This window comes from Lepidochelys kempii, chromosome 2 (genome assembly GCF_965140265.1).
Source record: "Lepidochelys kempii isolate rLepKem1 chromosome 2, rLepKem1.hap2, whole genome shotgun sequence".
Classification (NCBI taxonomy): Eukaryota; Metazoa; Chordata; order Testudines; family Cheloniidae; genus Lepidochelys; species Lepidochelys kempii.
In genome coordinates, this window is record NC_133257.1 from 171,918,225 (window position 1) to 171,945,455 (window position 27,231).

The following is a 27,231-nucleotide window of genomic DNA, read 5'->3' on the forward strand; positions in this document are numbered from 1 at the left end:
CATAAGCCTCACAAATGTGATGGGAACATCCATGTGGTAAAGTATAAATGTGATAAACTACTGACTCTGTGACTGCGTGATACATTTATCATATACCATCTCACCAGCTCTCTGCCTATTAATTTATTTCCCCAGACAAAAATCAGGATCAATGACTAACTCAATGTCCCATCGGCTCTGTGATCTTCTTAATCCCACAACACCATCCTTCCCCTTTCAAAATCCACCCTTTGAATGTTATAAAATGATGCTTTCTTTAAATAGTATAGAGTGCTCCTCTTTGCAGTCTGTCCACAGCCAATGAAATGTATGCAGTAGAAAAACATTGATAGGTGTACATCTAGAAAAACAAGCCACAGATTCTTGAACATGGAAACAACTATGTTTTTAATTCTCAAGCTATTCATTTAGAGAGACAAGGTGGCTGAGGTCATATCTTTTATTGGACCAACTTCTAAAATATATTGCCTCACCCCCGCCTTCCTTGACTCTCTAGTATCCTGGGACCAATTACAACTACACTTCATACAAGCTATTCATTTAGCGTTTGGAGTCCTCCTCTTCACTTCCACTTTCAACTCTTACCCTAAAAACAGTCTGTAATTTTACAAAACTGGTTTCAGTTTTTGGATGTCAGTTTATTTCTAAAAGTAACTATTTAATTTCTTTTATAAATTGTCCACAACCTCTTCTATGCAGCCAACAATATATATTTTTACACAATATATTAGAGAAATCAAGCAATCTCTTAAGAATTGTGAGCAGTGGCTGCATCACAGTGCATTTCATGGTGAGGAATTCACTTTCTCACAGAACTATACACTGTGTTGCAATGATAACTAGGAGTTTTGTCAATTAACCACATAAAATCATTTTAAAATTATCATTATACAGTAAACTTTTATAATTTAAACAAGGCACTGAACGTTGAACAAATAAGTACTAACAACTCCTACTTTGTTGCGCTGCCAACAGTTAACACCTCATATAGCCTGAAATAAAACTCAGTTCTCTATGCCTTTGCACAGCTAATTTGGGTTATAATATATTTGTTGCTGATTGATTTACAGCACAATAATGCAGGAACTACGTCTTCCAGACAGAACAAAACTAGATCAAAAGTTTTTCTCAAGTATTCATTTCATAACAAAAATTTATTTTCTTAAATATTTTTACTGGTTTTAAAATATGCCGGGTACGCGAGCTAGTTTGCATAACAGCTACAAGTCTACACAAACTGTAATGTTAAATGTTACCAGTTAAAAGATTTTCAAACAAGAAAATCACGTTGCCCTTATAACATAGTCTTTAATACTTTGTTCCTTAATGATCCTTTTCTTTGATTGACTCGCCATAACAAAATCAGCCTTGCCTTTCGCATAAACCACTTAAGTCTCATGAATCATTGGACTGTCAGCTGGTATGCCTTTCCAATAATTTATTCAAAAAGTGCTTCTCTGAATCAGTGGTTAGAGCTGGTTAAATTATTTGTTGCAAATTATTTTATTCATTGGATTGGGTTCTTCTCCTTGTGAACTGTCTGCAAAAAGATCACATGCTTTCTGTTCCCCAATGGGATGGCCAAGCTTTGTAAAAAAGAGCAGTGCCTGAAGATACCACTGGTGTACTGATTCTGCCACAAGCAGGCAGGAGTCCAGTTTACAGATACCAGCCTCTGATGCCTACTTGCTTGCCTCCAACAGCTGTCTTGGCTAAAATCAGGTAAACAGAAAGAGTGGCCTTGTCCTGCCTTGACTTCACTACCATGGAGGGAGGTCTCATACCCAACATGATCTCTTTTTTTTCACTGACTATCTTTCAGTGATATATGGTTCAAGTGTCGTATTTCAATTTCTTTTCTGTAATCACTTGTTCATAATGAAGGAATGCAACAAATTCCAAGATTAGCTGAAAAGAGAATTGAACAGTTGAAAATTCATATTAAAGAGAGATGAGCTTTTGGTGAGCTGTGATGGAGAGCTCAGTGTTCAGACTGGAGATTTTTCTTGTAGTCAGCAGCAGAGTGGAGGTATCTGGGGACCCAACTCTACCCTTCTGCTCATACTGAGGGTGAGGAGGACAGGGGTAAATCTGTTCTAATGATTTGAAGAAATCTCGGCAGGTAGAACCTCAGTGAACTTTCTTCCTGCTCCCTCCTGTTAATTCTTCTGTGAGAGGGATGATACCCCCACAAAGTTTGGTGAAGCCAAGCTGAGCAGGATCAAGAAAATGACTGTTGGCAAAATGCAATCATCATCACATTGCAATGCCAGACCTGAAGTCTCCTGTGCTCTGATGAGAGCCACACTTACCCCGAAGGGGAAGAGGGTGTTCCAATCACATTTCCTTCTCCCTATTCCTTGGGGATGGTTTCCCTGAGTGCAGGCTCTCGTGGGCTGAGGCTACAGCATGTCTGCCAAATCTGAGCTCCTGGAAGTCCGACACTAGAATGGCTGGACCACAAGAACTTGTATTTCTGCTCCGACTGTTCACGTAGCCCATATAATGATCTCAAAGATGTTTTGTAAAGAGGAATCTCCAGGTTTCTCTGTGTGTGAAGCTGAGAAGCATGCAAATTAGAGAAAGATGAAAAACTGTAGTAAGGTTTAGCTAGTTTATGCTGAGGCTAGGTTTACAACATGCTGCTGAACTGAGCAACAGGCTCAGAGTTTATATACAAACTGCTCTTCAGGTTTCATGAAGCTTCTGAAATGAATATGTCAGAACAATGACAGTACCATTATAAAATAAGTGGTTCAATAAGTGTGTTGCTGTCTTCTACATCTTGTCAAGTTACAGCAGTGGACTGGACTTAGGAATGCATTGACATATAAATTTACTGATTTGACAATATTAGTAAAAGGTTTTAGGACTTTTACATGCTTACACGATTCACCATATGGAAATATAAAATATGGATTCCCTTTTCATGACAGATACTCGTACAGAAGATTACAACGTATCCAACTTTTTTCAGATCTAGCCTTCTGTGACAGAGAGGCAGCCACTGGTGCCAACTGACAAATGGTTCACTGTTCTTTACAAGCAACTCCTGTCTCAGACCTGACAAACTCACTACACCTGATACAAAACTTTCATGGTTTTTATCCATAAAGAGCAGCATGTGATGTCTCTACTGAAAACATATAACTTATCGATACTCCTAATCATTGCAAGATGTATGTAGGAGTATTATTTAAGGAATAATGTAACTAAATTGAAAATTAGGCCTTATGGTCTTCAAGTAGAAGTTAGTCATCAGAGAATCATATGTCTCGGTGATGGCCCATTTAAGCGGAATGGAGTTGTCATCCCCTCCTTGGTTAGCTGGTGATGTAAATGCAAGGTTTAGTTGTCTACCCTTGCCCCAATCCAGAACAGTCAATGGAAAACCATCAAAGTCAACTGCAAACAATCAAAACCACTTGGAGGTTAAAAAGGAACGTTATAACAGATAGGGGATTGCCCTGCCTGTGAATAAAGACAAAAACTGATTCATTATATCAGAAGGTAGAAACAGACATTCTGCATCTATTCACTAAGGCAACACCTTACTGAGTGGGGGTGTTTCGTGAAAGATTGGATCCTGGTTCCTGAAAAGCCAGCTAGCTCTGCAACAGACTGAAATTTGGGCGGGTGGGAGGAGGCAGAGAAGGCAAGGAAGCTCTTTATTGGTTGGAAAGGTAACTATTAACTTAACTATAAGTGTAGAGCCTACTTCATGATTTATGATTTTGTTTTATATGGGAACCATTTGTTTCCATCACTCTCTCTTGTTTCTAGTGGAACCTCTATTCTCTCTTAAATAAATGTTCTTATGGTTTATTATAAGTGCTTACAAGTGCTGTGCATTATATGAAAGCAGTGATTTAAGGTAAAACTGGGGTGCACTGTTTCTTAGGTGTACAGGATCTGGGATTTCTGGAATTTGCCAATGTCAGGGGCTGGATATCACAGACAAATACTCAAGGAATCTCAGGAATTGGGGTACGTCTCTTGTTAACTGCAAGGCAAAGGTAGGGCTGGCCCATCTGGAGGAGAGGTCTTGAGCAGCTGATAGGCAGGTGGTGGTAGGGAGCTAACGCTCAGCGACCACAAGCAATACTCCCTCTCAATGAAGGGGGGCGGGGAACCAGATGACTCACAGTCCTGTGTACCCCAAGAACCATGACACCTTCTAAAATTTAAATAAAACCAAATATTCTATGGGACCCTATAATGGGTGGAGAATTATGCAGAGTAACAGAAAGGATAACTAACCAGAGTCCCATGGTCACCTCCAGATGTTGCATCACAATTTGAAAACATCATATCAACATAAAGCATCACGAATACATGGCATTGCTACACCCCCAAAAGGAACTCGGGAATCTAGCTACCTGCATAATTCATTTGCAAGCTGTGGAACAGACCTGTCAAAATCAGTATTCTTGCATGGAAACCAGGTCGGTTTGCAATTCCAGTTTACGAAAAATTCTCCTGCCTACCCAGATTCCTATATCCACTTAGACTATTGAAACCATTTGTCCAATATTGCAGTCATGGTTCAATTGTATTACAGCACATTTTCCTTTTGCCTATGCAGACAGAAATAAATCATAACCATGTTAAGGAACCATATTTCAGCCTCGGTCTCTACCAGGATGAAAGCAAAAACGTGCTTTATTTCCTGTCTACATAGGCAAGAAGGAATCCTCACACGGGAGAAATAAAGAAGTTAGTTTGACATTGTTGGGCCAGCAGTTAGAGGCGAAAAAATATTCTTACTTGTAAACACTGTTCCCTCTAAGCTGTGCGTGTGTGCACGCACACACAGCTCTTAAACCCCGTGCACACGGCGAAACACCACGCACACTCCAGCTTTGGTGGCGGCTCTTTTACTCTTTTTTTTTTTTTGCTTCGGCGGCGGCACAGAAGAAATTTTTTGCGCCCACGGCCTGTTAAAAATTAGAGGGAACATTGCTTGTAAGCTAAGCACATTTTATGTGGAAATAGTTGAGAAAAATAAAAATGGAACTCCACAATGTAATTTTCATATAGTCCCTTTTCAGAGTACAGCTGCACTTTAAAAATGACTCCACATTTACTTCTTAGTTAGAATGGCCTGTTCCATACAGTGCCGGGGGCTTATGTATTCACAGATTGAACTTTGGGTCATTTCAAAGCACAGAATTAAGATCTGGTGAGGGCTCCTTTATTTTTAATTTTTAAATTACAGATTGCAAAGACGGTCTTGCAGAATGCCTTTTGTGATAAAGAATTGGGTGTTGTCAGCAGCCAGCATGGTGTGAGCATGACTGCTCCAATACTAAGCTCACTTTTATAATAAAATAATGATGATGATTAATCAATTATTATTGTTGCCTAACTGATTTATAAACTGCTTTTCTTCACTTTGGAAAACAAATGCATGTGTTGCAAAAGGAAAGTAATAGGTACTTGGTGGTAATTAGTACCACTCTGCTTTTGTAATTGCTGTCATGGCCTCCAGGATTTTCAGGAGGATTTTTGAATATAAAATGTCCATGAGTATTGACACTTGTAAAGAGAAGGAGGGAAGAAGTTAGGACACAGGGTGAGGGATCAACATTTAAACTTCAGCTTGAGAAAGCAGCGTGTAAGCTACATGGGTGGTCAGGAGGGAGGAGGTGATCAGTCCTGATACTGACACAAAGATCAGTTGGTGGATTCACAGAGTTAGAACTGTAATTCCCTAATTCAGCATCAGTCTTGGCACTTACAAGGTTAACCCTGTTGGTCTCACAACACCCCTGGAACTAGTGCTGTCTATCTGTGTCCTCCCAAGGATGTTACTAAAGAAGCATTTATTTCTGGTACAACCACTTCTGCCTTCTTGCTCCTTGCATCCTGCTTGTGTGCGCTCAACATGACACAGACCACCAGAAGAGTACCAGCCTACTAAAATGAGGGGAGATGCCAGCACCACGGCAGTCCCTAAATTGTTAATACCCGAGCATCAAACATTTCACTGTAAATGTACTGGACATATATGGAGCTACAATAATATGCAACCTTTCTGAACATCCACCTAATGGACACTAACATGGTTAAGAATACTACTGCAGTGCGCTTCAGTCACATTGCCATGGTTCCTGATTTGCAACATTTTTACCAGAACTTTATCTAAGATTTAGCATACCGATAACAGATGTATGTGTATTGCTATACCTATAGATATTCGCAGTGGTTCTAGGCATAAGCAGACTAAGCAATTGCCCTATTAATTATTAGTATGTGTTGGGGGAACCCAAAAATATTCCTGCTTAGGGCCCCCAATAGGCTAGCACCAGCACTGTTCAAACATACGCAGTAAGTGATGAGTGTGAGTCCCTTTGCTCTATACTACTGTAGGTACAAAAGCACAGTGTGCAAGTCACTCAGTAACAAATGTTTTACATTGTACCAAGAGCCCTACAAAAAAAAATTTGAAGCCTTCATTAAGCACATGATCCTATAACATGCCTGATGTTGTTTTGTTATTGTCTTCCATGGGAGCAAATCTGATACAAAACCAGCCGCAGCTTATGTAGTAACATTCCAAAATTGAATTTGCAGGTTGTTAGAATAAAGCCAACATTTTTTGGCTCTTAAATATGTAATTAAGGGGAATAACTCGCTACACATGAAACTGTGTCACACCTTGGCCAAAGAATGAAGCTGGTGGTCATATCTGAAATTTGTACTCTTTGCCACCCTTTCACAGATGTAGTAAAACCAACAGCTGGATGCGCTCACAGGCCAGCATCTAGGTCAGACTTCCTGAAGTAGTCAATGGAGGAGATAAAAAGGCATAGCCAAAAGCCAATGTCTTGAGCTGAAGAGCTCTCTGCCATGCTCACTCAGCCAACAAGGCCAATTAGCCAACAGCTTCACTAAAAGGACCATGGATATATAATTTTCTGAAAGCAAAAATAAGAGCTTATCTTGGGTCACATTGTAGTTCTGCATGCTTAGTTTTTCCGTTAATTTTATGTTATCTTTTTCCTTTACTTCATAGTCAACCATGTTCCTCTGAAAATTAGTCATTTTTTAATAAACTGAACCAATTATAAGCCAGATGCTAAATTCTTACTTAGTTTTGACACCAGCAAAACTCCACTTGACTTTAAAATTGAGCAAAAACTTCAGGTTTTGTCCAAATGATTAGATCAAATCTGGCTTTAGCTATGCATGTTAACAATTTTAGTTATTCATGTGCATAGCTGAAGTTAAAGTTAAGCTAAAATTAATAAAACTCGTATTTTGGATTCAGAACTCTTTTTTTATGTGGCACTTCATGATGGTACCTATTATCATTTTAATGACTATTTCCATATTTGACATGTGTTCACTTGTCAGGGTTGGAAAATATGGGTCATTAATTGGTTTTATTTAGCCCTTTAACTTAGACAGTAAGTTAGGGGCAGAGATATTCTCTAAGATGTGTTTGAACAGCAGCTACCACTTATAGGACCACAATTGGACTACAATATTCTCACACTACTGTCATACAAATAATAATTCAACTATTCTGATTCTTTGGTGGCTGCTGTTTTTTCCAACTCTTGATCCCTTTCAACTGCTGAATGCAAGCTTAACTATGCATGGCATTTACATTTAGTGGCCTTATTAATCTTTTTTCCCCTCTCAAAGGCATATTAGGTAGCATTGGAGTTGCATTTTGTCCCACAACATACCTGATACTTTCAGCAGCTTAAATCATCTTATGTATTTAAATTCTCCAGCTCCAATTATAACACTGACTAAATAATTTAATTACATTTTCCCACTTCTATCTGATCTTCACTGGCTTCTGACTTGACAACCCATTAACTCTGAAGTTCCAATAATTGCCTGTAAGCATTTGAATAGTTTATTTTAAGAATGAGGCAATCCAGTAGAGTTCAGGGTTATGCAAACCTTTCAAACACATTTTAGATTTACAGACTTACTGAGAAAAGGAGTACTTGTGGCACCTTAGAGACTAACCAATTTATTTGAGCATGAGCTTTCGTGAGCTACAGCTCACTTCATCGGATGCATCACAATGCTCACGAAAGCTCATGCTCAAATAAATTGGTTAGTCTCTAAGGTGCCACAAGTACTCCTTTTCTTTTTGCGAATACAGACTAACACGGCTGTTACTCTGAAACCAGACTTACTGAGGGCTCCCTTGTTGTGTAAGGTCAATCAGTTAAGGGAATTCAATAAAAATGGACCACATCGTTTTTCTAGTGAAAGGGAATCTCTGCTATGTATCAGTGATAGGGCTGCCAATTAATCACTAGTTGACTCACAAGATTAACTCAGAAAAATTAATTGTGATTAAAAAAATTAATTGTGATTAGGCGCACTGTTAAACAATAGAATATCAATTGAAATGTATTAAACATTTTGGATGTTTTTCTACATTTTCAAATATATTGATTTCTATTACAACACAGAATACAAAGTGCACGGTGCTCACTTTATATTATTATTTTTATTACAAATATTTGCACTGTAAAAATGATAAACAAAAGAAATAGTATTTTTAAATTCACCTCATACAAGTACTGGAGTGCAATCTCTTTATCATGAAAGTGTAATTTACAAATGTAGATTTTTTTTTGTTACATAACTGTACTAAAAAACAAAACAATCTAAAACTTTAGAGCCTACAGGTCTATTCTGTCTTACTTCTTGTTCAGCCAATCACTAAGACAAACAAGTTTGTTTACATTTACAGTAGATACTGCAGCCTGCTTCTTATTTACAATGTCACCTGAAAGTGAGAACAGGCATTTGCATGGCACATTTGTAGTTGGCATTGCAAGGTATTTATGTGCCAAATATGCTATGTATGTCTCCTGTTCTGTTTTACCTGCAATCTGCCATATATTTCTTGTTATAGCAGCCTCGGTTGATGACCCAGCATATGTTCGTTTTAAGAACACTTTCACAGCAGATTTGACAAAACACAAACAAGATACCAACGTGAAATTTCTAAAAATAGCCACAGCACTCGACCCAAGGTTTAAGAATCTGAAGTGCCTTCAAAAATCTGAGAGGGACAAGGTGTGGAGCATACTTTCAGAAATCTTAAAAGAGCAACACTCAGATATGGAAACTACAGACCCCGAACCCCAAAAAAGAAAATCAACCTTCTGCTGGTGGCATTTGACTCATATGATGAACATGCATCGGTCAGCTTTGCTTTGGATCGTTATCAAGCAGAACCCATCATCAGCATGGACACATGTCCTCTGGAATGGTGGTTGAAGCATAAAGGGACATATGAATCTTTACCACATGTGGCATGTAAATATCTTGCGACGCCAGCTATAAGAGTGCCATGCAAACGCCTGTTCTCACTTTCAGGTGACATTGTAAACAAGAAGTGGGCAGCATTATCTCCTGCAAATGTAAACAAATTTGTTTGACTGAGCAATTGGCTGAAGTAGGACTGAGTGGACTTGTAGGCTCTAAAGTTTTACATTGTTTTATTTCTGAATGCAGGGGTTTTTTGTACATAATTTTACATTTGTAAGTTCAACTTTCATGATAAAGAGATTGCACTACAGTGCTTGTATTAGGTGAATTGAAAAATACTATTTCTTTTGTTTTTTACTGTGAAATTATTTGTAATAAAAAATAAACATAAAGTGAGCACTCTACACTTTGTATTCTGCATTGTAATTGAAATCAATATATTTGAAAATGTAGAAAACATCCAAAAATATATTATTAACAGTGTGATTAATCACTTGACAGCCCTAATCAGTGACAGAAGAACCATCTCTATCCCACCAGAAACTAAGCAGACAAAGTGGGTTATGCCATACAGAGTATATATTTAATTCAGTCTTTTTCTTCTCTGCTCCTTTTTTTTCCCGCAGAGAAACTCTCTGTATTTGTATTTCACTATAGCTGCTCTCTGCTCAAGATTCACCCCATAGTTTTCCCCTCTTCCCCAGGCTGTTTAAATAACACTGATCCCATGTGTCCCAGGGAGAGTATTCTATTCTGTTTCCCACAGACTTCTGAAAACAGCATTTTTTTGGACCACACTGTTTGGAGCTTTTACTTTCCCCTGCTGGATCCTCTGCTTTGTGAATTTTTCTAGATCAGTGCAGGATAAGGGCAGATTTCCTCCACTGTTTTCAAATTTAATTTACTTATCTTTGCTTTTATTTAGCCTAACTTGTTTCTCCATGTGTAATTTATTTTGATGTAAAGTGCTCTGGGGAGTTTAAACTGAGACTACATAGAAAATAAGGTGATTTACTGGAGTAAGCACAAAACCTTGGACCAAATCATAGTGAAAAATAACCCCATTAGCTTTACAATTACTGTGATGTGAATCAGTCTTACACATACACTTGTAGGAATATTGTCTTCATAACAATACCAGGCTAAAGGCAATATCCTGCCCATTTTGCAGGTAGCAAGGGCCCTAAATGCAGTTTAATTCTGTAGAGAGATGAAGATTCTACATCATCTGTCCCAGTGAAGAGCCAGAGGCATGATAATGTAGAAGTGAGCGCATGGACTGATGATACTACAGTCTCCGTTACCATTCACTCCTTATCTCCCCATCTTAAATTTTCATGGGACATGAGATTGCAGTAGCCCAATACACTGCAGTCTTAAAAAGTGCCAGAGGCCACACCATAAGTGGGATCTGGCAGAAAAGGAGGAATGACAAGGGTGGACAAGGAACGTGCTAATTAAGTGTCTCCCTCAGTGGCTCCAAATGGAAGAATTCTTATACAAACCAAGTGTGAAGTAAAGCTGCCCCAACCTGACAGATACTACAGAGGATGGGGTAGAGGTAACATAACCTACCCTTGGTCAAGGAGAAAAACTCTGGAGCATAGGGAGTTTAGTAAGATGTAATTTACAACTTTCTGTGGCCAGCTGTTCTGGATCGGACACCAGATTTGTAGGACATTATTTGGAACCGATTTCATAGGATGAATTTTGATTTCACACCAAAGAAAAATGTTTTCTAAAACGGAGAAACCATTTCTTTTCAATATACATACTCCTTCACCAGATTGCTGGTGTAATAAACACAAAGGCTCACTCATTAATTGGTGTGTATAATTGGTGGACCCAGGAGTGATGGGTTGGGGGAACTCCTGTTGGTCCCTCCTTCCTCCTCAGGGGCAGGGAGGAGCAAGTGGATTGGCTCTAACTTTTTAAACTCTGAGCCAGTTCTCTCCTTCCCCCTCCCCCACCTGCTCCTGCTGCTATTAAATTTTTGGGATTAGGGCAGACAAGCTGATTGGCTCACACCTGCAGAGTGAGGAAGGAGAGGTGGTTTCTGCCCTCTGCAATTTGGCTTTTGTTTCTGCTCCACCCTCTCCCACCTGTACTGGGCATACTGGATCTCTTAAGAAGCCATAGTGCTAGGCTGATTGCCACATTTTAACTGGGTTCTGGATGGGTTTTGCTATATGGCAAATTGACAAATGACTGTCATCTTCCATCCATCACCAGAGGTCTGGTCTAGGGATTTACAGTACATTCATCACAATTTTGATGGGTTCCAGTGCAGCTGGTGGACTAAGAAATGGTTTGATGTGAGGTCCAAGTAACCCAATGCGCTGCTTGGGCACAGGGCCTGCATGGTGAGGTGGGTATGGCTCTATGTCTTGCATAGTGTGGGGCTCATCTCATTTCTCTGGTGTCATGAGGACAATGGGTTGGGACTCTAGCTTCTTGCAGGGTCCCCAAGCAGGTCTAGGGGTGTAGAGGGAACATTGTTTCATACCCATTAAACTACCACCCAGGGCCAGTGGCACCCAATTAAATTCTGCCCTGAAATGGCCCTGGCAGGTAGTTTGGGGATAATTGGCTAATATTTTAATAAAGTTGCAGCCTCTGCATTTCACCATACTCTGGCATGGTGTCTTTCTGCTTCCCTGTCTGCAACAAATATAATTTTACCCTCAGCCTTCAGATCTATTGTAATTGCCTGGCTGACATAACCCAAAATGATATTTCCTTTGGGTAACTGGTATGTGCTCTTATGCTTGCAAGATGACTTTTGCAATAGCAGCCCAGGCTAGAAATAACTGATAGAGAATTATACCTTGCACTGAAATATATAATACATGATTAAATCAAGAGACAAAAGATCACAACCAAATCCTACATTCCTATATTTCAGTCCAATAGCAATAAAAAGTTAGCAGAGCTGATATCTTCCCTGAAGAACTGGTTATTGGACTGAAACATTGGGAATTACACCTCAATACTATTTTCTGTCTCTTGAATTATTATTACCAATTACTGCATTTAGTGACTGCTACTAGAAAGCAAGCTCCCATTCTATCTGATACAATGAGAACCTGGCCTTGGACTGCACTCTTCAAATGGCAAACCCCAAGCACATATGGGAATTCAATTATATAATTTTATCGGCATGATAAGACATATAAAAATGTTACCCAAGTATATTAAGAGAAAGAGAAAGAAAAGCTGCTGACTGGACATCTTACAGTATTCATATGATCTGTGATCAGTATGTATGGAAATCCTTAATAGGCAGAGGAGAGTAGAAAAACATCTTCTGAAATGAACATACATCACAACATGAGATAAGTAGTATGGTAGGAAACACCTTTATTGTTCACTGACCACAAAAACCCAGAGGTGTTTTTGTGGTCAGTGGACAATAAAGGTATTTCCCACCATAGCTTCCCTATGAACTGCAGTGAGCACCACAATGGTTTTGATCTTATAGACACCTTTGATAAGTGATTCTTCCAGCAATTATATCAATGCAGCACTAGAGAAGCTACTTAGCTCATGCTGTGATGTATGTTCATTTCAGAAGATTTTCTTCTGAAGTGTTGTCACTGCATGGCATTATTGGATGCACCCCTGAGAAAGAAGGTACTATAAACTATATTAAGATTACCTATAAAAAATACCCGATAGCAAGCTTTTCCATTTTAGGCTCTCACAGTCTGCAGTGGTGATATCCGACTAATGACAGATGTCACTAAAATATCTTCCATGTTGATAGGGTCTACATCAGTCTCAAAAATTCCACCTTAGCATGAGTACTTCTGGGAATGACAGCAGTAGAGAATATCACAGCCACCTGTGCTGAGGTAAGACAGGCTTGGAAAATACCAGCTTATTCATAAACTTCCAAACATCTTTGTGCTTAGAGGTATGCAGTCCAGGATGAACCAGTCGCTAAGGCTGACAGTAATACAGCAAGATTTGATTATATCAGCTGCTAAATATAGACTTCTAATTTAGCAAAGCCTTTTATAAATTCCTTTTTTATGGCTATTGTTGAAACTGTTACAAATGGCATGCCATGTACACAAATGCATCTTTGCTCCTATCATAGCTGCCAGCCAACAAGACATGCATACATAAAGCATTTTCTTCTTTTATAAACTTTATTTGTATTATTTTATATAAAATCTAAACACAATGAAACAAAACATAGTTATCCATGCACAAGATGGAAATACCATATAAATAACAAAATTCAGTGTTCACTATTTGTAAAACCTGGAAAAAAACAAAAAGCAAAAACCAACCAAACAAGCAAAACTCTGAACCTGTAGAGGTCCATCAATTGTTGAAGTGACTAAATAGATAAATAAGTGAGAACGCAACTTATGAGTGTTGGGAACTAATATCTACTAAACTGCAAAAGCATGCAATAGTTTCATGTGTGACCAGACGTCTTCATATTTTTTCCAACTATTTCTATTACACAGAGTCATTGTTTCCACTAACGCAGTAGTAGAGAGCTCACTAAGCCAGTCTGTGTATGAGGGAGGAATTGCAGGTTTCCATTTTCTCAAAATAACTCTTTTGGCCACTAAAATAGTTACAGCAATCCATTTCTTAACTGGTAATACCAACTCATCCAGCACCTATAACATATATAAGGCTGGAGAAGAAAAAAAATAGCAACACAACGTTGTTGAGAGAATATGGTGTTCCAGAACACATGCATTTTTGACAGGTATAGAGGATGCATGAATGGTTGGCATGGGGCTGTTTGCATTTCCAGCATTCACTATGTGTTCCCAACCTAGCCTTCAACAAATATTCTGGAGTCCAGTAATACCTATTTATTACCTTGTTCTGGAAGAATCGCAAGGATAAGGAATTTGAAGTATATTTCATATTAAGCAGGATATCGCCCCAGGTTTCTGTTGTGATAGTAAGGCGAAGTCCTCTTTCCCGTTTTTCTTTCAGACTGAGATTGGGAGGGTAATGTGAAGCATTAAGCCACCTATAAGTAATTCCTACAAAATTACTTTTGTTTCCATGTTTCTTAACATGCTCTTCTGGAGGTGAGAGAGTAGAAACAGAATAATTGTCCACTATTTTTGCATGAATCCTTGAGCATAGCTGCTGAAAGAAGGAACTGTGAGATTGCGGTAGCTGATATTTGTTGCACATAAAATTGAAGGAGGCCAGTCTGTCGTCTTGTATTGTATCTTTATTTTTTGTTAATCCCTTTTCTATCCAAACTGTCTTAAGTGTGGAGTTTGCCATGATCCTGAGGTAGGGGTTATCCCCTAGTGGTACAAGAAGAGAATTAGTAAGATTGGCTGCTGTAATCATCTTAACACATTGCAGGATGTCACATGTAGATGCAAAGATTGGATTTTTCCTTAAGGTTGTGGGTATATAAAAGAAGAGAGGGAACCAATTGGCATAACTAAGTTTTTTCAATCTCAAACCAGGCTGGTGTGTATACAGAGCTACTGGAGAGGAACCACCTTGCAATAGGAAGCATTTGGAATGCGAGATAATATAGATGCAAATCTGGCAATCCCATGATTTTTAAGGGTATTGTGTGACAAGAGAGGCTGTTTTTTATCCCATATAAATGGCATGATACGCCTATTTATTTGACCAAAGAGCAAGAGAGAAACCTTGAAAGGCAACAGGCTAATGATATGAGTCACAATTGGGCAGGTATTCATTCTGGCTATTTCTAGTTTCCCCAGTAAGGATAGAAGGAGGAGATGGGATTGATTCTTCAATCGTACAAAAATGGCATCAGCTACTAAACTGATTTTGTATTCTTTCCTGTTTAGAGTCTCACCTTCAATGGCTTCATGACAACATATGTACATTGCCAGTGGTTCAAGAGGAACCTTAAAAAGGAGGGGCAGGAGGGGACATCCCTGGTGTATCCCTCTTTCTAGTTGAAATGTGGGAGAAATAATTCCATTAGTTGATACTGAAGCGAGGGGAGAGTTGTATAATACACTGACCCAGTTCAGGAATATTGGTCCAAAGCCAAATTTTTTAGGGCAGCCATTAGGGTCATTCAACCCTATCAAAGGCTTTCTGTGCATCTAGAGATAAGGCTGTGGAAGGAACATCTGACATCTGAGCTTGCGGATCAAGTGAGTGATTTTTCTCATATTATTAGCAGCCAATTTTCCTTTAATGAAACAAAACTGATCTGTGTGTATAATTGATGGAATCATGGTGTTCAGTTGTCTCGCTAAAATTTTTGCATTTATTTTGCAATCCGTGTTCAACAAAGATATGGGGCAGAAGTTGCTACGGTAGCAGCCATCTTTGTCCTTTAATATTAAAGTAATTAAATCAGTTCTCATCTTACAAGACATTGTTCCTTTTTAGAACGTTTCAGTGAAGACCTTTGAAAGAATAGAAGATAACTGATTACAAAATGTGTTGCAGAAATGTGCTGGAAAGCCATCCATCTCAGGGGCCTAGCTGGAATTCATATTTTTATATCCTGTTTGATCTCTTGTGTTGTGACAGCTTTGTCCCTAAACAACACTTGTTCTGAAGTGAAGGTATTAAAAAGTAGGCCTTCAATGAAATGATCAAATTTATCAGAGTCACACTGATTGTCTAATTTATATAAAGTTTGATATAAATGCTTAAATTGATTATTTAAATTGATATTTGTTGGTTCAAGGATGGTACTCCCATCTTCTTTCACTAAGGAAGAAATATTGTTGTTGGCTAATTCAATCTTAAGTCTTCTGCAAGTAGTTTACCTGCGTTATCTCCCCATGCATAATATCTTTGTTTGACCCCCATTGAGTGCAAATTCGACATGGCTGGAAAAGTATTCATTATATTTATATTTGGCGTTGATTACAGAATGTAGGTTTTCATTATTTGGTTCAGTCTTAGGCTTTCTCTGCAACTGATCTATTTCATTGTCCTAAGAGTCTAATAACTTGAGTCTGTCTCTTTTTTTGGGAGGTATACTTTATGCATTCACCCCTTACACTAGCTTTCAGAGTTTCCCAAAGGAGGGTATCTGAGGTAACTGAGTGCTTATTTTCTTGTACGAAATTAGAGGTGACCGAATGAACTATGGAACAAAACTTTGCATCATTTTGTAACAGCTTTCACCAAGAACATTTTAATGATATGTAACCAGCATTGATGATAAGTACAATTGGAGCATGATCTGAAATTAATATATTATCAATAGCTGCTTCTAGGCATGCTGGAATCAGTTTTGCAGACACAAGAAAAAAGTCAATTCTGGATTAAGATGAATGTACTGCAGAGAAATATGTATAGTCATGCTCCTTGGGGTGTCTCAGTCTCCAGATACTTTTTAAATCAAGTTTATTCATTAATAGTGATGATTGGCCTATTGTGCTTTGAGAGGTGGGTCTCATATAATTGGATAGTCCAGATGTCTTTCTAGTGTAGTATTCCAGTTGCCTCCCATTATTACAGGAATGTCTTTTTTGTTAGAAAGAATGTCTGTAGTGTCTTTGAAAAATTTAGTATTACCTCCACTTGGATTGTTAATGCTTCCTCAAATTAACTTTTTTAAGTTGAAACCATCTTCAAGAAGAACATAGCTTCCTTCAGCTTCAGACCAAAACTGTATACATTGAAAAGTTATGATTTTATGAATTGATATGGATATGCCTCTGCTCTTAGAATTTAATGATAAATGATACTCAACACCTACACACCTCTTCTAGATTCTGTGGGTATCTATTTCTCCTAGATCAGTTTTCTGCAATAAAGCTACTAGATAATTTTTTTAATTGAGGTATCTCAGGATTTTAATTCTTTTGGAAGGTTAAGTCCCCTCACATTCCAGGAGCATACTCTTAGGGTATGTCTACACTACGACATTAGGTCGAATTTATAGAAGTCGATTTTTAGGAAGCGACTTTATACAGTCGATTGTGTGTGTCCCCACTAAGCACATTAAGTCAGCAGAGTGAGTCCACAGTACCATGGCTAGCATCGACATCCGGAGCGTTGCACTGTGGGTACCTATCTCACAGTTCCTGCAGTCCCCGCTGCCCATTGGAATTCTGGGTTGAGCTCCCAATGCCTGATGGGACAAAAACATTCTCACAGGTGGTTTTGGGTACATATCATCAGTCGCCCCTCCCTCTGTGAAAGCAACAGCAGACAATCGTTTTGCGCCTTTTTTTCATGCAGACGCCATACTGCTGTCAGCTAACTGCTGACAGCTAACTGTCGTCATCCACCATTTCCACTGCAACTCTCCTCTCCTGCTGTCCTGCAGACACCATACCACGGCAAACATGGAGCCCGCTCAGCTCACCACTGCTGTTGTGAGCATTGTAAACACCTCACGCATTATCCTGTAGTATGTGCAGAACCTGCAAAAGCAGGCGAGGAGGCGACAACAGCGCAATCATGATAGTGATGAGGACATGGACACAGACTTCTCTCAAAACACGGGCCCTGGCAATTTGGACATCATGGTGCTAATGGGGTAGGTTCATGCTGTGGAATGCCGATTCTGGGTCCGGGAAACAAGCACAGACTGGTGGAACCGCATAGTGTTGCAGGTCTGGGACAATTCCCAGTGGCTGCGAAACTTTTGCATGCGTAAGAGCACTTTCATAGAACTTTGACTTGCTTTCCCCTGCCCTGAAGTGCAAGAATACCAAGATGAGAAGAGTCCTCACAGTTGAGGAGCAACTGGCAATAGCTCTCTGAAAGCTTGCAATGCCAGACAGCTGCCAGTCAGTCGGGAATCAATTTGGAGTGGGTAAATCTACTGTGGGGGCTGCTGTGATCCAAGTAGCCAACACAATCACTGAGCTGCTGCTATCAAGGGTAGCGACTCTGGGAAATGTGCAGGTCATAGTGGATGGCTTTGCTGCAATGGGGTTCCCTAGCTGCGGTGGGGTGATAGACGGAACACATGTCCCTATCTTGGGACCAGACCACCTTGGCAGCCAGTACATAAACCACAAGGGGTACTTTTCAATGGTGCTGCAAGCACTAGTGGATCACAAGGGACATTTCACCAACATCAACGTGGGATGGCCAGGAAAGGTGCATGACGCTCGCATCTTCAGGAGATCTGGTCTGTTTGAACAGCTGCAGGAGGGAACTTACTTCCCAGATCAGAAAATTACCATTGGGGATGTTGAAATATCTATAGTTACCCTTGGGGACCCAGCCTATCCCTTAATGCCCTGGTTCATGAAGCCATACACAGGCACCCTAGACAGTAGTAAGGAGCAGTTTAACTATAGGCTGAGCAAGTGCAGAATGGTGGTAGAATGTGCATTTGGACGTTTTAAAGTGCACTGGCACAATTTACTGACTCAGTTAGACCTCAGTGAAACCAATATTCCCATTGTTATTACTGCTTGCTGTGTGCTCCACAATATCTGTGAGAGTAAGGGGGAGATGTTTATGGCGGGGAGGGAGGTTGAGGCAAATCGCCTGGCTGCTGGTTACCCAGCGTGGTTAGAAGAGCACAGAAGGGCGTGCTCCGCATCAGAGAAGCTTTGAAACCAGTTTCATGACTGGCCAGGCTACGGTGTGAAAGTTCTGTTTGTTTCTCCTTGATGAAAACCTGCCCCCTTGGTTGATTCTACTTCCCTGTAAGCCAACTGACCTCCCACCTTCAATCACCGCTTTCAGAGGCAATAAAGTCATTATTGTTTCAAAATCATTCATTCTTTATTAATTCATCACACAAATAGGGGGGAAACTCGCAAGGTAGCCCAGGAGGGGTGGGTGTGGAGGGAAGCATTGGGTGGGGTGGTGGATGAGGGGAGGAGGGAAGGACAAGGCCACACTACATTTCAAAACTTATTGAATGCCAGCCTTCTGTTGCTTGGGCAATCCTCTGGGGTGGAGTGGCTGGGTGCCTGTAGCCTCCCAATCCTGCATTCTTGGGTGTCTGGGTGAGGAGGATATGGAACTTGGGAAGGAGGGCAGGCAGTTATACAGGGGCTGCATCAGCAGTCTGTGCTCCTCCTGCCTTTTCTGCAGCTACACCAGACACCTGAGCAAGTCAGTTTTCTCCCCCATTCGGCTCAGCATTGCATCCTGCCTCCTCTCAGCGTGCTCCTCCCTCCTCTCATTGCATTCATTTAACGCTTTCCTGGACTCTGCCATTGTTTGCCTCCATGCATTCTGCTGAGCTCTTTCAGTGCGGGAGTACTGCATGAGCTCTGAGAACATGTCATTGTGAGTGCCCTTTTTTTGCCTTCTAATCTGCGCTAGCCTCTGGGATGAAGATGATGGGGGAGTGTAGAAACGTTTGCAGCTGTGGGAGGAAAAAAGGGAGAGTAGTATTTTAAAAGATACATTTTAGAGAACAAAGGGAAGACTATTTCGTGCTGAATCAAGCGATTCACATTACATAGCACATGTGCTTCCCCCACCGCCACCGCCTGGTTAGTATCAGGGAAGATCCCCCTCAGCCAAACGCGAACAGCTCAGCATGAACGGGCCTCCCTGCACCGCGTGGCAAAGACTTTTAGAGTACCTCCAGGAGAGCTTCATGGAGATGTCCCTGGAGGATTTCCGCTCCATCCCCAGAAACGTTAACAGTCTTTTCCAGTAGCTATACTGGCCGCAAATGCCTCCCAAGTCTTCAGGGCAAATTAATCATTTAACACACTTGCTTTTAAACCCTGTGTTATATTTACAAAGGTACACTCACCAAAGGTGCCTTCTCCAGCTTCATGGTCTGGGAGCCCGCCTTGGGAGGGTTGGGAGGGTATTGGCTCCAGAGTGATGAAAGTTCCTGGCTGTCAGGAAGAAGGGATTCTCCACTTGCCTGCTGTGCACTATCCTTAACCTCCTCCTCATCATCATCTTCCTCATCCACAAAATCCTCATCCCTGTTGCGTGAGACTCGCCGCTTGCAGGTGTCCACGGACAGGGATGGGGTAGTAGTAGTGCCCCCCGCTAGAATTGCATTCAGCTCATCAAAGAAGCAGCATGTCTGGGGCTCCGACCCAGAGCGACCGTTTGCATCCTTTGTATTTTGGTAGGTTTGCCTCAGCTCCTTAACTTTCACACGGCACTGCTGTGTGTCCCTGTTGTAGCCTCTGTCCATCATGCCCTTGGAGATTTTGGCAAATATATTGGCATTTCGTCTTTTGGAACAGAGTTCTGCCTGCATGGATTCTTCTCCCCATACAGCAATCAGATCCAGTACCTCCCGTTCAGTCCATGCTGGAGCTCTTTTGCGATTCTGGGACTCCATGTTCACCTATGCTGATCAGCTCGCCACGCTGGCCAAACAGGAAATGAAATTCAGAAGTTCCCAGCGCTTTTCCTGTCTACCTGGCCAGTGCATCTGAGTTGAGAATGCTGTCCAGAGCGGTCACAATGGAGCACTCTGGGATAGCTCCCAGAGGCCAATCCCGTCAAATTGCATCCACACTACCCCAAATTCGACCCAGCGAGGTAGAATTTAGCACTAACCCCCTCGCTGTGGAGGAGTACAGAAATCGATTTTAAGAGCCCTTTAAGTCAACAAAACAGGCTTGATCGTGTGGGTGCAGGGTTAAATTGACCTAACGCCGCTAAATTCGACCCTAAACTCGTAGTGTAGACCAGGGCTTTGATAATTCATGGCAAAGTTTTAAAAATTATATTAAGATATATAACCTTATACTAAAGATACATATTTCCCTGTTGATGCTGTAAAACCACATCTCTAGAATATGGTCTATATTTATATATATATATAGGTACTGGTTAGTTTTTAATGAATTTATGCCTTCAATTGAGACTCTAAGAGTGTCAGCTATATAAAAATATCTATAGTTAAATATCATGTGTCTTCCAAAGTATATTTATAACAGAAAACAAAAATAATTAACAGACTTAAAACAAGCCCAGGTGGACATGCTCAGATCCCTGATGGCTTCAGTTCCATCTTGCCCTCCCCCCACCTATATTATCTAATGTAGTCTAAATGTCTCTAAATACAAATATATTTTAAGTCAAATATTACCCTGTTAATACCAATGGGTATTCTAGAATATGTAGAATACATTCCTACCACCAGAAAAATTTATGTGTACATACACAGATGTATATGCATATACATATTTACAGACTCATCACATGTACATTTACAATTGATTTTGTACATCAAATATAAATTAGTACAAAATCTAAATAGGAAAAATACAATATAAATATCATATTCATAATATGTCAAATGCCCTCCACAAATTGAATATCTAGTTCTATTTTAGGTTAGGAGCATTGAGCATTGAGTGTTCTAAGGGACTTGTGGTCACCATAACACAATCCATCAGTGAAGAGATTTTTTCTAGCAGTGCAAGTTGTGATGATTAGTACGGCTAATACTTCAATCAGTAGATGGTGCTACAAACCCCAGCTTTGTGTTAAACTGTTACTCTATGTATTGCAATGCTATACAGTTGTTATTGCTCAGTTTCAAAGGAGATCAACAGAAGAGTTCAGACTAGCTGGTTATCTGCTAGGAGTTAAAAGGTTATATAAGTGACAGTTACCATATCTACAAGGATACATAGGAAAACAAACTGATTATTAAACTTGTCAAGGTGTGTTTTTTATGATAAAACCATTCTGCTATTTTTGGTCAAATCTGTCTCAGTCTTCGAAGCATCTGTCAATCAAGTTGTATATTTAAAGCCAGTTGACAATAATATTTTTCTTTCTTTCTAAGACAAAGTCAGATTGGAGGTTAAAAGTAAAGCTTACTGTAAGTGAAGCAGCCAAATATTAGAGGTTAACAGAAGACTTAGGATCATAATTAAGATAAAGCAAATTAAAGCCACTCTAATCTGCTTTGAGACATTTTGGACAAACAGTAAATGTAATAATTGCTATGTCACCTTGTCACAACACTGTGCATAACTATGTACCATGAAGACACAAAATTACTTCACAAGCCAACAAAGGTGGGCCACAATCAGAACCCCAGATACAAACACCCTCAAACTTTTGATAGGGATCCAAATTTTGCAAGCTCAGGGCCATTCTTACCAGCAAAGGTTTGTTGTTATGGAATGTGCAATACAGCAATTGCTCTACCCTTTTCAACATGCCTACAAAAAAAGAGTCTCCTCTGACATTCGATTTACATTAGTTTCATGCCATTGATTGCTGTGCCATGACTCATTTTTACCATTAGAGAGGAGATCTGAAATCAGGCTTCACTATATATTGCAGGCTTAGCAGCAAAACATTTGAGCTAAAAGAGACCATCACCAAAAATGACATTTCTTCACAAGTTTATCCTATGTATCTTCACTCCAAATAAAAAATTGACTATCATAACTTTCTCATTATCCAAGGCTTTTCTGTCTGATGAGCTAGAGAGGGGACAACATTTAATTTATAGCTCATGGTGTTTTTTTCATACCCTATGAAGTGAGGTCAAAAGATCGTGTAATTCCTCTGACTACAGGTTAAATTGCTAAAGCTGACACTGAATTTGCTTTAAGGAGAGCATGCAGTCTTCACCAGAAATTGCCAATAAATATTTTATCCATCCAATACGTTTTTAAAGAGTTTTTCCCCTTTGTCTTTCTGTTGCTCATATTTGAAATTCTTTCTTAGAAAGTTTTTTTACAGTATAATTCCTCCCTGCATATTGTATCATTTTACATTGGAAAAGATTGATACTTTTCTCCCACTGTGTTGTATATTCACATAAAATGAATATAGCTGTTCAGCAAGGGTGGCTTGTCAGACAAAATTAATCTTTGTACACAAACATAATTGATCTGATATTGGAAAGATATATGATGTGATAGGAGAAGAGGTTTTCTATGGCAATTAAACACCCACTGCCTACTGAAAGTTAATGAGAATTGGAAGCCTGAGTCTCCCTGGTGCCTTCTAAAATCTCTCTCAGAAATATTTTAACAGCTCTAGCAAAGTCAGCAAAGGACGCCTGTTGATCTTACATAAACAGTGCCAGATTCTGATCCCTTTACTCATGTTGAATAGTGTTTAGTTCTGCAAGTAGTCCCATTAATTTAAGATATTAGTCAACATGAGGTTATCAGAATCTGATTCAAAGTAGTTTATTTTCCCCAGCGGATCATAACATAGTTATAATGCAGATCATACCCTTGGGGGGAGGGGCAGAATGACAGTGTCTCTTTAAAGATGAAAAAATGACCTGTCTGAGTTAAAATGTTAAATTATTGCTCCACAGCTTATTTTAAATTCCTTTTTACAAAAATATGTCAGAATCTTGATTCCAACACTATGTTTTTTGCATACGTACATTTCTCCCATGGGGGTGTCAATGAGATTGCTACCCATGTACAGAGAGGAAAATGTTAGAGAAGGAAATAGATCCGTCAAGTGCATGAATTCACCCTTAATTTGTTGCTTTTTGTAGTATGCCAGTATACCCTTATGATAAAATGGGTATTACTGCAAAGTGCTAAACATCTCTGCAATATCTCAGTTCAGAAGAGACCTTAATTAGAAATTGTGCAATTAAGATATAAATCAAAACAGATACTTCCTTGCAAAAGTGCATTAGCTATATTAATGGCAATGCTTAACCTCCAGAACTTGAAGTTTTATGCTCAAAGTTGCAAAACACACTAATCCATAACAATGATACCCATACTGTGATAGCGGCAAACTAAGCTAACTTCCCATTATAGTGATGGGAACAAGAAAAGACCAAGATCTCCAGTGTGTCAGACTGCCCAGTATCATATCTTTTCAACACTTGTCCATATGACAGAATCTGAATCTCAAGGACATACCCAAGGTTACACCATAAAGGTACATTCTCCCGAACTTGCCTTGGAAGGAGACAAGGATTCCTCTGTGTATTTAAGATACTTTTCTTCCTGCCTATTTAATGGGGGAAGGACAACTAAATTAAAATCACAGTTTCTTCTATTGCCTTACAAGCAACTTATTGCCCTCTGCCTCTCCACTGAAAAGACTTGCTATTTCACAGCTTCCACAGGTTTGGCTTCCTCAGGCAAAAGAGCACTTAAAGAGTTTCACATCCTCAACATTTTTCAGAATAAATGCCAACTCAGTGGAATGCTTATTCCTTTATTTTTCTTTTCCTTTTTCCTATTTTTAAATCTTTCAGATGAGCAGAAAATATAGTGCAGCCATCCAACTGTGCAGTTGTCACAGAATGAAAGCTTATTTTTAGCCCGGGCACACAGCATTTAGTTTTATACTCATAGTATAAAAAGCTGAGGGTTGGAAGGGGGTGGAGAGAGCGTAGGGAAGTCAAACAACAAGTCATCAAAACTCACCAGGCTCTCAGCTCCTCCATGCAAGCATGTCTACTGCCTAGTCCTAGAGAAGAAAGCTATACAGATCCATCATTTTCAAGTGTCAACATAGTTTAGGGATAATTGGACATCCAGTTGGCAATGCTGGTCACACTGCTAACATGTATCAAATGCAGCCCTCCAAATACAACACGTATGGGCCTCTGGGGTTAGAGAAACAAGTTTCTTCATTAAATGAGAAACCCAGCCCTCGCCTCCATCACTACCAAGGTCCCACAATAGCAAAACCAGTGAGAGATTCTGATGCACTGAGGGGAAAGGAGGAGGCAGTTCTGGACTAAGTGAATGGTACAGGGGGTGTGCATCCCCCTTGCATACCATATAGCCCAGTTTAGAGTGATGCCCTACTTCACCCTAGGAGAATGTGTGGGTAGGACATACATAGAGGGGAGGAGTGGGCGCCAGAAGCTCTGCTGCTTTGTTGATTCCTCTTGCTGCTGAAAAGGGATCACATAGGGCTGTACAGGCTACTCCAGGTACTAGATGGGAGTAGGCTCCATGGAGCCCTTTTGCAGTCATTCCACAGCTGGAGCAAGTCGATTCCTCCTCCTGCTCCATCCACTTCCCACACATGTCCCCAGTGCCCAGTCCAACTATATGGATTTGGTCTTAGGACAGGAGAGCAACTACATTAGAAAAAACTGGTTGGAGCCAGCAGTGGAATGCATTAATTTTACATGCTTCTGGGACATAAACAAAAGCATAAGAAGTTGAGTGGGAGAGGCATGTTCCCTCTTACCCCTCCCGTCCCCCTCCCCCAGTGATTTCACCCATGCCCTAAGAGTTGAAGGAATGTATGTATTTTAAAAAGTGATCTTTAGAATGACCCTGTGCGTGCAAAGGCAAGGACTAACAGAAGATGGTATCTAGGTGATTAATATGCTGCCAGCAGGGCCAGCTTCAGGCACCAGCTTTCCAAGCAGGTGCTTAGGGCGGCACTGGGAATGGGGCGGCAATCCATGTCCCGCGGCGGCGATTCAGCGGCAACTGCTTGGGGTGGCAAAATTGGTAGAGCCGCCCCTGGCTGCCAGATCACGTGACATTTTAACTCGCTTTGAGGTTTCAGTGTGGGTCAGGATACAAATACCCGGGAAGCCCCAAAGTGTCACTTGGCAAGCTGCTGCAGTAGGGCACAGAAGAGAAGCTGCATTTCATCAGATAGCTTATCTACTGGTAACCAGAGAGGCAGGGGAAAGAACCATGCTGGTCTCTCCAAGCCCCACAGATGACTTGTCATAGGGCGGGGGAGTGAATCAGAGACCATTTGAGAAAAGAATATGCTGCCATAAGTGGCCAGAAAGCCAGAGTATGGGGAAATTTAAACTGGTCTCAGACCTGGGGGAAAATGTTCATTCCTGTTTAATTCTTACTTTGCTGGAACTAGTTCACCTGAATCTGATTTTCAGAGGTGCTGAACCCCGACAGCTCCCATCCATTTCAACTGGCTTTGTGGATAGCCAGCCCTTCTGAAAACCATAGAATCATAGAATATCAGGGTTGGAAGGGACCTCAGGAGGTCATCTAGTCCAACCCCCTGCTCAAAGCAGGATCAATCCCCAACTAAATCATCCCAGCCAGGGCTTTGTCAAGACTGACCTTAAAAACTTCTAAGGAAGGAGATTCAACCACCTCCCTAGGTAATGCATTCCAGTGTTTCACCACCCTCCTAGTGAAAAAGTTTTTCCTAATATACAGCCTAAACCTTCCCAACTGCAACTTGAGATCATCACTCCTTGTTCTGTCATCTGCTACCACTGAGAACAGCCTAGAGCCATCCTCTTTGGAACCCCCTTTCATGTAGTTGAAAGCAGCTATCAAATCCCCCCCTCATTCTTCTCTTCCGCAAACTAAACAATCCCAGTTCCCTCAGCCTCTCCTCATAAGTCATGTGTTCCAGACCCCTAATCATTTTTGTTGCCCTCCGCTGGACTCTTTCCAATTTTTCCACATCCTTCTTGTAGTGTGGGGCCCAAAACTGGACCATGTTCAACATTACACAAACACACCTCCTTCCAAAGGACATCACCCCCTGTGTCTCAGGCACAGTGACAGGTCACACTGGGTGGAGACACCAGGCATAGGAAAACAAACCCAGGACCCAACAGGGGAGAAGCCACACCCAGCAGCAGGCACCAGGAAGAAGGCTTGAGCCCCACCTTGGGGCAGAGGCTACACAAACAAATGACAGCATGAAATATTGCTGTCAATAAAGAGAATGGAGTAGCTGTATTTGAAAATACACCTTGCATTAGTAACTTAATGAGAAAACTATGGATTTAGAGAACATTTGCCTTAAATGTGTTGAACTCTGGATTCACTATAGATACAGTGAGACAGTTGACGTATGTTAAATGAATATCAACAACAAGCAGCCTATTGATTAACCTCTATTAATATATTTTAGAGTAGGTGCTCTTCAAGTGAGACACTGTGCCTCATTTTACCTTTGTGTTGCTTTAAGCCATCTTCGCACACTCACAACCCTCACCACATAGCTGGTGAGGGCTATGTTTCCATACACACACACACCCCATGAACAGGGAGAAACTATAAGGTAGATTGTATATCTGTGTCCAGTCAGTCAGTTTCCTAGGCTGCTCCTGGGGCAGGGTAGCCACAGTTTAGCCCTATGCAATAAAGAATCAAGTACATGGGTTTCAGTGTT

The 27,231-nt window shown here is 40.5% G+C and overlaps 1 protein-coding gene across 4 annotated transcripts in view; it reads right to left on the bottom strand.

Moving 5' to 3' along the window:
* RAMP3 (receptor activity modifying protein 3) overlaps positions 1–27,231 on the bottom strand; it is a 101,556-nt gene that overhangs the window by 32,978 nt on the left and 41,347 nt on the right. For 2 of the 4 annotated variants that reach the window (XR_012157425.1, XM_073332764.1), the window contains 2 exons: positions 19,937–20,513; positions 18,921–19,537 (listed from right to left, as the gene is read on the bottom strand). The exons of 1 other annotated variant lie outside the window; for it this stretch is intronic. Coding sequence is in view for 2 of the 3 variants with exons in the window: in XM_073332764.1 (XP_073188865.1) it covers positions 19,481–19,537; positions 19,937–20,485 (606 nt within the window). In the remaining variant the exon portion in view is untranslated. Of the gene's footprint in view, positions 1–18,920; positions 19,538–19,936; positions 20,514–27,010; positions 27,194–27,231 lie in introns of those variants that run through there. One more of the 4 variants, XM_073332763.1, reaches the window with a different exon arrangement.